Source organism: Frankliniella occidentalis, unplaced genomic scaffold (assembly GCF_000697945.3).
Source record: "Frankliniella occidentalis isolate FOCC.00 unplaced genomic scaffold, Focc_3.1 Scaffold270, whole genome shotgun sequence".
NCBI classification, from domain to species: Eukaryota; Metazoa; Arthropoda; class Insecta; order Thysanoptera; family Thripidae; genus Frankliniella; species Frankliniella occidentalis.
Genome location: NW_026267396.1, coordinates 223,970 through 235,153, shown reverse-complemented (window position 1 = coordinate 235,153; position 11,184 = coordinate 223,970). Strand labels below are relative to the sequence as shown.

The 11,184-nt window shown below is 54.6% G+C and overlaps 1 protein-coding gene across 2 annotated transcripts in view; it reads right to left on the bottom strand.

The window, feature by feature from the left end:
- The window catches only part of LOC113212751 (protein scarlet-like), an 18,737-nt gene continuing 7,553 nt past the window's right edge, over window positions 1-11,184 (bottom strand). Inside the window, exons 1-10 of one of the 2 annotated variants that reach the window (XM_052273419.1) lie at window positions 10,608-11,016; window positions 3,469-3,735; window positions 3,298-3,346; window positions 2,306-3,199; window positions 2,112-2,217; window positions 1,376-1,600; window positions 1,110-1,245; window positions 911-1,016; window positions 581-681; window positions 1-485 (exon numbers count right to left, since the gene is read on the bottom strand). In XM_052273419.1, the coding sequence (XP_052129379.1) occupies window positions 304-485; window positions 581-681; window positions 911-1,016; window positions 1,110-1,245; window positions 1,376-1,600; window positions 2,112-2,217; window positions 2,306-3,199; window positions 3,298-3,346; window positions 3,469-3,730 (2,061 nt within the window). In that variant the 5' untranslated portion in view covers window positions 3,731-3,735; window positions 10,608-11,016 and the 3' untranslated portion in view covers window positions 1-303. Of the gene's footprint in view, window positions 486-580; window positions 682-910; window positions 1,017-1,109; window positions 1,246-1,375; window positions 1,601-2,111; window positions 2,218-2,305; window positions 3,200-3,297; window positions 3,347-3,468; window positions 3,736-10,607; window positions 11,017-11,184 lie in introns of those variants that run through there. The other variant, XM_052273420.1, reaches the window with a different exon arrangement.

The following is an 11,184-nucleotide window of genomic DNA, read 5'->3' as shown; positions in this document are numbered from 1 at the left end:
CCTTCTAGCTTAAGCGGAACTGTACAGCTTAAAAATGTATTTAAGTATATCCAGAAATGTACACTGACACGCAACGAAATTTGTGCCGTAGGTTCGCTACGTACAGTTCATCCTGTAACTAGCTTAATTACTTACTGCCGTTGATTGGATACGACTAGATCTCCTTGCAACAACACATCCATATCACGAAAAATTAACTATTCCGGTTAGATTTCGATCTGAACTTTGTCAGCATTCTGACAGAAGAATTGCATTATTTTATTTTATTTTTCAAAAAAGTCTTGAGCATTGGGGTGCGTTTCCTTAGTAGACAGCTTGTCGCTTGCTCCGACGCCACAGTGCTGCGAAGCCCAACAGATGACAGAAGACGTAGATACCCGCCAGCCCCGCTAGATCCAGCCCCAGGTCGTTGGGCTTGTAGCCGTACTTCTCCAGGACACCCTGTCCCGTTGAAATGCAGGGGATGCCGGGGTCCTCGTCACAAGCTGTTTAGAGAAACGTACAGAAGTATAGTGTGTTTATGCCGAAGTAAACGTTTGTAAACTGAAAGAACGCCTAACACAACACATTGCATACTGACCTATCGAATCTATTTTCTCCCACTGGAGGATAGACACTGCCTCGTTACCGTAATAGAATACAGATATGAACGGAATCCACTTGAGATGAGCGGGCAAGTTCCTGAATTCGTCAAACATATTATGAATAAACATGTATGCTTGTGTGATGATGTGATCAAAGTACTGAGTGATTCAGAGAAGACGCAGGTGCGCGCGGCTTTGCCTACCCAAGGGGCTATGGCGCCTTACGGTCAGAGTGGGTAGGCAAACCCACCCGCACCTGCGTCTTCTATGAATCATCCGGTACTGTGCTCTCCTCCATCCAACAATCGTTTCCGACCACCTCTTACCCAAGCTGGAGGTACAGCCCACTGAAGGTGACAGAGATGAACTCGTACGGCACGGAGACCATGGCGGCCGTCTCTATCGACTCGAAGGACGCTGACATCAGGCAACCTGGAAGATGGACGGAGAAATAAACTGGCTGCATTCTTCAGTGCGCTTAGCCGGTGTAAGGCAGAAGATGAAAAGTCTCGGGGAAGTACTTACCATAGGCTGTGGCCGCTATGGCGCATGCCCAAACTGGCACAAGCAGAAGGCAGAAATCAGCGATTCCGCCCGTCAGTCCACCCACGAGGAACACCACAAGGGTGTAGAGGAACGGCTCCACGACCGCTCGCGGCAGCTGCAATCACCAATCCAGTGTCACCATGATGGACTGACCAGAGTTTTTGTCTTGCGTGATACGCGAGGTTGTGCGAGGTAATATTTCGAGAAATATCATGAAATCCTTGACCAGCTGTCTGTCGTCTTACCAGGATAAGCATCTTGGAGGCGTAATAGGGCCCCGCGGAGTAAAGGCCGTTGCCAATCTCCCGGAGCAGGACTGGCATCTCGTGGGGGAACGTGTGGAACACGCTGTACGAGTAGGCGAAGATGATCTCGGTGACGATCAGGTAGAGAAAGCCTTGCATGTTCTGGATACCCTTCTGGTCCATTGTGATACTGACGTACGGCGTGGAGATGAGTACGGCGATGAACTGGAACACAATACTGGGCGTTAGAGTGAAGCCTGCGTGCCCTCCGACCTGCATCGCTTGGTTCCATCTACAGGCAGTACAACGCCTGAATGCGGTACAGAATTATACTATACAAAACCAAGGGAATGGAACACAACGGTAATTAATTTTCCGATAAAGGATAAAATTCACTCCCTACTAAAATTATCACCATTAGTGTAATTCGGATCATTCGGAAAGGTCGTTTGTCTTTTGCCGTTACTAAACTGCTAAGTTAAGCCAAATGCAAGCTCTCATAGCGCCTGATAGGTATGCAATATCTTTCCTACAATGCACTTGTGCACTGCGGGGTGGCCTACCCCGAGCCTCGCAGGCGCCGAGCTCCCGTAATTTACCGAATGAAACTAGACTTCAATAAAACCATTTAAAAAACTGAAACTACCGAATGAATCTGAGAAAAACGGAGGCACTTTCTGGATTGCAAATTTCTTCATAAAGGGGCTCTAAAGGAAGTCCAATAAGGGCGTCTCACCATAAGCATTCCCAACCGGATCAGGACATCTGTTGGCTGTCTTCGTATTTCGATGAGGGACCGCCAGACTAGCCAGTAAAACTGAGTGAACTTCGTGGGCTTCTTACTGGAAGAGAAAGGCGAAAGGAAATATTTACTCATCATATCACTTCCAAAACACGAACTTGCATCACACTGGTGATTTTCGCACTTACATGTTGAGGTACTTTTGGAACTCCTCGCTGCTCTGCCAGCTGTCGTGGCTGGCCACGGACCAGGTCCGGCGGCCCACCTTGCCCAGGCCCAGGGCGCTGCTGCTGGAGGAGGCGCTGCTCGTCTCGCAGGCCTGGAGGAAGCGGCCCGTGTGCGCGGCGAGCTCGTCCGACAGCGCCTGGCCGTACTTGGAGTTGTCGAACTCGTCGCATAGCCACTGGATCTTCTTGAGGCACTGGCCCTCTTGGCCCGGCACCACAGCCAGCTGCGACACGAGAAACTCGGCCTGGTTGAAGGTGCTCGGGCACACGAGCCCGAGGTTGTCGAAGTGCCGGGACGCGTCCTGGACCTCGCCGAAGAAGGCGACGCGGCCGCCGGCCAGCAGCAGGACCTGGTGGAACAGGTCGAAGATGCCGGAGGCTGGCTGGTGGATGGTGCAGATGACGGCCTTGCCGCGCTGCGCGAACAGGCGCAGGTGCTCGACGACCGCGCCGGCGCTGTAGCTGTCCAGCCCCGTGGTGGGCTCGTCGCAGAACAGGATGGGGGGGTCGGTTAGCAGCTGCACGGCCAGCGACACGCGCCGGCGCTCGCCGCCCGAGAGGCGCCGCAGCTGCGTGTGGCAGCACTTGGACAGCCCCAGGTCCATGAGCAGCGACAGGATGCGGCGGTGGCGCTGGCTGCTGCGCACCCGCCGGTCCATCTTGAGGCGCGCCATGAACTCGAGGTGCTCGCGTACGGTGAGGCACTCCACGGCCAGGTCCTGCTGCGGCACGAAGCCCGACACCTGGCACATGAAGTGCTGGTCGACGACGTGGCCGTTGACGAGGATCTCGCCCCGGGTGATGCCCTTGACGCGCTGGCTCACCGTGGCCAGCATCGTGGTCTTCCCGGCGCCGCTGTAAAAGTGACGAAGGCCACCAGTAAAGTCTCCGAGTGACAAGTGTCTTGCGAGTAGACAATGTCGGCATGAGGTCACACAGGAGGAAAAGCTCACCTGGCACCCATGATCGCCATCAGTGATCCGGACTTTGCAACGCCGCATACTGGAAACAAAAGTCGTCTTTTCAGTCACCAATTTTCAATAATTAGGCACTACTTACGTCATTCCCTCCCTCATTCATATTCGCAACTGAAAAATATAATTGTTTCATTAATTAAAACCTACCGCTATTCAGGATTTGCTTGTGCTCGTGCTTCTCGCGGCTGAAGAAGCCGGCGCCCTCCTTGGGCTTGCGCACCCACACCGACAGGTCGTTCCAGGCGAGCGTCATGGAGCCGACCGCGCCTTCCTGGAACTGCTCCAGGGCCACGGCCGTCGGGGTGGACGGCGTCCTGGAGCCCGGGGAGCCGCTGCCGGAGCCGCCGGAGCCGTGGCCGGAGCCGCTGCCGGAGCCGCCGGGGCGGGCAGACGCGCCGGGGCTCTCCATCGCACCTGCGGACAGAGAAGACGGTGACGGTGACCTCGGAGCCTTCGCCTGCGACATCGTGTGGACCAATAATCTGTCTGTAATATTTGTATTGATTGGATCGGCGCCCTTGGTCGTGAAGATCAAGTTAGGGCTCGAGGCTCAAGGTGAGGAGGAGGCGGGCTGCGGAGGAGGGAGCTGCGAGGCGGGCGGACGTGTGACGGGGTTCAATTAAGACATCATCGGATCCTCGGCACGACTGACTGGCCTGAGTGCGTCGGGCACCTTCTCTGGGAGTGCGAGAGAGACGTCTCCAACGCCCATCCATCCCTCTCATTGCACTCCCAGCCAGTATTGTGATGAGATGGTATTTATCACCGTCATCAGTCTCTTAACTTCAGCAACGATTGTGACGAGAAGTCCGATTCTACAACGTTAGCCAATTTATCTCTCCAGTTTTGTTTTTATTTTAAACATCAGCAAGGACATTCTTCACGAATAGTGGCAAGGTAAGTCCTTTGGTGCCAGCAGTGTCCACCGGCCCCGCGGCGCCGAGGGGGAGGACATTCGATCGGTGTGATTATCGACGGGGTATGGCGGGGCGGAGCGCGGAGCGGCGCGGGTCAGCGGCAGCCGTAGGGAGATCTTATATCTGTGAGAGCAGAGCGGCATACTCCGTGGACTAGCCGTCCGCACAGTAAGTACGAGAGAACGCTCCCAAGGCGTCTAGATGAGTGGCAAGAGCTCGGGGCATTCCCCTCGTTGGCAAAGTTGTATTACAAATCAATTTGTTTTCATATCCCAGAGACTCATCCGATTTCAAAGCAGTTTTCAGAAACAAATGCTGCACGCAAACCTCCTGACAAGTTAATAAAAGAAAGAGATTTGTTATCATACGTCTCACCTAATCTTAAACAAAATAGGTCGACACTCTCCTTGCGGCTGCAGATGGCATTTCTCTATCTCCCCCCCTCCCCCCCCCTCTCTCTCTCTCTCTCTCTCTCTCGCTCTCTCTCTCTCTTCCTCTCGCACGCTCTCTCTCTCCCTCTCGCACGCTCTCTCTCTCTTTTTCACGCGATATCGCAAACGCTGGTGCTCGTAACCCGATCGCGGTGCACGCACAAGTTTCATGCGGGCGACGTTTTATTTTCGTTTTTACGAGTCGCTGCCTCCAGCGTGCCACCTCCTCTCGCCCAGCCACGCCCTGCCGCAGGATCCCGACCACAAATTGAACCATCAGCTCATTCCCCGTGGACACCCTCGACCCGACCGCACCACGGTGTGCACACCGCTCGGCGCGAGGCTCGGCGCCCCCGCCAAAGGCAGCCAAAGGGTGACCGGCTATCGTAAAAATGAAAAGGGAATGATCGCGCCGGCCGCCGGGGCCGGGGCTACCCCGCTGACATGAATGGTACTGGGGCGACCACGTCGCGTGGCCATTCACAAAACAAGGGCGCAGGGGCGCAGCCTTCTGGTGGTCATGCGGCAGAAAAAGATGCATTTTCTTTTAGAGAGTCCGATTACAATAATGTGTCGTGTGGTAAGTAAGACAAGTTCGTTAGCTCGGCGTGCGGGTGGTTGGCTGCCGTTGTCCGTTGGCTGCCCATTCGCTCCGGGTTATAAGACAAAATCGCACGCAATCCTGCAGCGGGGCCAACGGGAGCCAATCCCAGCTACTGTTTGTTTGTTTGTTTGTTTGTTTGTTTGTTTGTTTGTTTGTTTGTTTGTTTGTTTGTTTGTTTGTTGTTGTTTTTTTTGTTTTTTTGTTTGTTTGTTTGTTTGTTCGTTTGTTGTTGTTCGTTCGTTCGTTCGTCTATCCCAACTGGTAGGACCGCTTGTCCTCTGACAAGCAGCCCTGCTCAGCTGCTCACGCACGGCGTGGAACATTCCGTCCCAGAGTGGCAGGCTCTGCTCGGCCTTCTGATCGGCTCTGCTCTGATCCTCCTACGGTCCTTCCCTACCGCAGTGATGCCGCCTACCGGGACGTCTGAGTCGGCCACTCACAAAACCTAGACTTGAGAGGGAGGAGCTGTCTCCAACATTAAGAAAATAGACGAATAAAGAGGACCCAACGTGTCGCCAAAAACCGTTCGAAACCAGGCGGAATAGCGCCGTCTCTTTTGCTGGCCAGCTGGGCCGCCCCGCCGCGCTCCACCCCGCTGCAGCGTGCGGCGCACGGCACATGTCACTTGCAGTGCTTCTCTAGCTTCCCGGGGAAAGGTGTGGGGAGCTGCAGTGGGGGTCAGCAGGCCGGGCTGAGCCCTTCGGCCGCCCCGCCCCGCGCCGCCCAGCCCGCCCATATACCGCAACCCACGCACCCCTCTTAAAAATCTAACGAACTTTAATCGAGAATCTCCAAGAAGAGGCAAAAGAACGGAGGATGGTAGAGCGTGACATGCACTGTAACGATATGAGTAGGAGGGCCCATGAGAGTGCTTCCACGGCGCCTCGACCAAACCAAACTTGTGGGTATACGGGAATGGGACGTGGCCGCGCTGCCCCACTTAAAAAATTAATAAAAAAAGAATGGTATTTGCTCTGAAATGTAGCAAACACGCATATTTTTAATAGGTGTAAAGTAGTCCCGCGGCAGGCCTTGCCCTCCCTCCCTCTCTACTCCTTATATAACGATACAAAATGATTCGTGGCTCTGGCACGCTTTGGCTTTACATAACGCTGGAACGAAGAGCATTGGTGTTCGTCTCTGGTTGGTCGTGTGTGCCTGTGTGTTTGTGAGTGAGTGTGTGTGGGGGGAGGGAGGGGGGAGGGAGCTGGAGCTGACGGCAGTGGCCTCCAGGTCGGAATGGAGATGAGGGAGGGGAGGGTGGTGGAGGGGGCAACGTCAGCGTGACCCTTACCTTGGCAATGGGTATAAAGTAAAAGCCTTCAGAGGGGGGGAAGATTCGGTGTGGGGGCTACTCGACCCACGCCTAGGTCCAAGCCAGCATAGGTACCAGTAAAAGAACGCCTTTCCCGAACGGCGCGCTATGCGCACCATTCATCAGTCCCAACAGGAACAACATCCTTATTTTGGAGAACGGTGACCAGTAACCAGAGCCTTAGGCTGAACTCCACTATACTCACTTTGGAAAGAACTTGATTTTGAACTGATCAATTAATTAACCATCCTGCATACCAAAGCAGCACGCAATTTGCGCGCGCAAAGAAAATCAACGGCAGCGTCTACCGTCATCAATTTACCGATGACCGAAAAAAAGTTACAAAAAGTGAGGGAGAGAGAGATCGAAAAATAATGTATTATCCGCTCAACGGAAGGGAACCGCTGAGGCGAAGGGAGCAGAACACGAAACAGGTTCTCTCCGTGATATGCAGCGTTGGCAGGCGACAGAATTCCAGTTGTCTGCCGACGACGGTGCTGGCGCTGGGGCCCCCCTCATGCTTTTAATGTTTTGCGATGAGGAGGAGGAGGAGGATGGGGAGGAGGAGTGCGGAAGGGAGAACGCCGCGCTCACGCCTCGAGGTCTTTTGTCCTTGTCTGTCTTACGCGGCCCTGTAGGCGATTCTTACTTGTATTTCGTTTCTTTTTTCGAACGCGCTTGCAGAGCAGCGGCGACCGGCCCGGACCCGGGCAGATAAATAAGCCGGATGGATCACATCGATTACACGGCGCTGGGCTGGTCCGGTCGGGCCGGAGGAACGAGAACTCGAACGAGAACTCGAACGAGAATGAGACCGCCGGCCTCAACGAGCAGGGGCCGGGCCGGGCGGGGCCGGGCCGGGCCGCCACCTGGGAGGACGTCCCATCCCCATCTCTGTACACAGGGCTTCCCCTTCGGCAGCTAGCCGGCCACGCCACGCCGTCAGGTGCCGGAGTATGCAGAGGCGGGCACAAGTTGCCCGGACGCTTCTGCCTGCGGGCGCGGACAGTCCCACACATCTATTTTCGTCGACTTGGGCGCACGTGCGTGCGGGTTGCGTACTAGTTCGGGCCGTGAGCCTACGGCTATAGGCGCCACAAGGGAACCCCCCCGAAAAAAAGGTGATTCATCAGGTGAACTATTTTGCCAGACGGCGGCCTGCACAGTCGGAAGTGAACGAGGGGTTTCAGCCACCAGAGGTTTTACAGCGGATTAGTTTACATAGGGGAGCAGGCTTAAGAGTAACATTTTGGTATGTCAGCGGCATGGGATGTGACGCCGGTCCAGCGACATGCTAAGCCGGCCTAACGACATGCGTCGGTGGCACAACCACGGCCAGTCTTAAGGTTAGCAACAAAGTGTCTTTGGACCAACAACCCGGCTACAAAAGCAAGACGTCATCGGAATGGTTTTTGTTTTTGTTTTTACAATGTCGTAAGACAGAAGTCGCATGTTCAAAGATGATAAGATCCTGCCAGCAGAACCGGAGCAGGTTGTAGAGGCCGAGTCGAGGACAGAGGAAATGTTTGACAAAAAGGTTAAAATTAATGCGACAATCAAATGTAGCGCTGCTCGCAGCAGCCAAATATCGTGGCGAGGAACGGGTCGGGCGCTGCTGCCGGACGGTGAGGTTAGCCACCTGGGGCCCCCACCCTAGTTATATAAGCTAGGATGGCTGAGCTGGGAATGGGTCGGGGTGGGGGGAAGAGGGGACGACTGGAGAGAGAGAGGTTGTCTGGAAGGTTTTGACCGGGGGCGGGCAGGGCAGCACCAAACGTGAAAAAATGTACTTTTATTAGCTGCACATAAGCGCTTGCCACCTCTGCATGATAAACGCCACCCGATCGCCACACATTATAGTGATTAATGCCGAGCATTAACGCGTGCTCGGCGGCCTGCAATCATCTCGGCCGGCTGTTTGCCTAAGGAAAGCCGGCGCTGGATGCTGCACGGCTGCGTAAGGGGCCATCCAGCAAGTACACACGACCGTCATTCGCCGATACGAAACTGGCAAGTTCATCCCACGCAAAGCTCTCGGAGCGCCTGATCGGTAGGCAACATCTTACCAGCTGCGCATGCGTGCACCACGTGGTGGCCTATCTCGAGTCGCGCAGGCGCCGGGGTCAAGTGATTTGCCGAATAAAAACGAACGAACTTTCTGGACGATCCTCGAGGATGGCCAACGAAGAATTCGATCTTGAAGTAGTAGCCCTTCGAATTATCCTTAGATAGATCGGACTGCTGTTCTTAATTCACTCCTTTCATTCACACATTCCGAGAGGAACGGGAGATGCCAGCGCACCTGTGCCGGCGCTTCTGGATTCCGATCCGACCACGCCACGCCACGCCACGCCACGCCACGCCACGCCACGCCACGCCACGCCACTCTGCGCATGTCGTCCGTCCAAGCAGAGAGCGTCGTTAATGAGCGGGTCCAAATCTTTATAACTTGTCACTTTTGTCGTGCGTTTAGGATTCAATGACTCGGTTGCTCGCTATGAGGTAGAAAGGAATGCGCGAATGGTGTCCCCAAAAATTGTAGCACGGTGGTCCGGGTCAGTGTGATTCGTACGCCTCTCATCAATTTCACCTTGATATTATCTATTATTATCTATTATCTGCAAGTGAAAACGGCTAAAAGTCTTGTCTGAATGCCCCTTCTCTTTCCCGACAGCCTTTGTAAACCTTCTGATGAGGGGGAAAATAGCAGTATATCTGTAAAGAAACCCACTGTAGGTATTACTTTCTCCAGGTAGCTCGACTTGTAACCCCCGCCAGCAATTCGAAAAGTTTCCCTCACTTTGAATAGAAATTGTTTTGGGGAGATATTTCAAATGCGACTTAAAACATGGTCCCACTGGTCCAGGAGAATGTGTTGGGATTGCTTGTAGCGACAGCTTATTATAGTAGAACACAACTACACAAGACTTTCCCTGGGTCCACGCGACTAAAGTCAGATCCAGGACTTCGCACGCGACGAGATTGGGGGGGGGGGGCGCCCGAGCAGGCCAATGCGTTGTGGCGACAGCTGAGCTCCCACAAGAAAAGCTCGCCATACTAAAACAACCAACAAAAGTAATTTTTCGTATCGGAATTGTTTTTATGTTGATCGTGATTGAAAGAATGAGCTGCACCAATGGTGGCTCACACGTGCGCACATGGGCGAGTTTACCGGACAACGCGGTCGCGTGGTTACGTAAATGAATGAGGTTCCGCCCATTTGACAAGGGCGAGTAGTGGGGGAGAGCGGCGAGGGCTTCGGCTGGAGACCACACTGACACTATCTGCGTAAAGTAGACTGCTCAGTGTAGCCGTCTCATATTGCAGAAAAAGTCATGTTATCGGGTCAGTGATTGGATAATTGTGCTCATCGAAGAGGCCACGCTAGACCGCGCGCCACGATGAGTCCAGCGGCGGTGGCAGCGACGGCGGCCGGGCCGCCTAGGCGTCAAGGCAAGGTTAGCCTTACGTAACGCTCCACCGGGCGGGGCGGTGCGGGGCGGGGCGGAGCGGGTTGCACCTTCTTCTACTAACTGCTATCTACCTACTGATAACTTACTTTGATGCTAGTGTATATCAATGTTTCTGTTTGCACTACCTCCAGCGATGCGACGCCCTACCTTCATACGGCCCTCATAAACGTCACATATTTTTCAATAAAGGATTATCGTTCCTCGAACAACCGCCTAGGAATCTTTTCGGTGAGGAAGTAGTGTTGGAATTTCTCACAGAGTCTCCGAACATCACGTTCAGTAAATATTTCTTATAATTGACCAGGAGGGCTTGGAATTGCTCTCTGGAAATTACCAACGGTTGCATAATATACACCTAGTTTTAGTGGAGTATTGTCAGATCGGACCTTGTCTGTAATATAGTCAAGCATACACGGAGCCAACCGTATATGATGGTTCAGTTACTGACTGATTCCGCGTGCCGTTTCTGCATGGTCTGCGTGAACTGTCGCGGACCCTTTCGCGATGAACTTCCCTCGCGCCACACAACACGGCGCATGGACGTACCTGGTTGGTGGGTCTCCCTCTCGGCCTTATCGCGACGGGGAGATATTTTTAATCCAAACTCTTGTTCCTCATTTCAGATTGCGCGGAACACACTCACACCACACACTCTCACACACACACGCGGTCGGGCGCACGGACAGGAGCGACGCTGTTCCCTCGCTCTATGCGCCGACGTCGGGCTCCGGGCCGGGACTGACCGGCTGTAAGGAGGCGAGGCAGGGGCAGGACGTGGGGGGGCCGGGCCGGGACCCGAGCCGGACAGGGGCGGGGAGCAAGCCTCGCAGCGAGCGGGCGGTAAAGGCTCTATACGTCGCGCCGTGGAGCGCACCACATCCGTCGCGCCGCGCTGTGCGGCGTGCTGTGCGTGCCGTGCGCGCCCCGCCAAGCCGCATCACACACTCCGTCAGCTCACCTGCGCCCCGCGCACGCCCGTCAGACTCGCGAGGGAGCACCGCCGCGACGAACTGTCTCTCTCAGAGTGTGCCCGCGTCGGGATAGGGGCGGTTAGTTAGCCCGACGGCTGCGTGCTAGAGACGCTCTCTGCACTGCGTGCAGGGCATTGAGGGGAGGGGGAGAA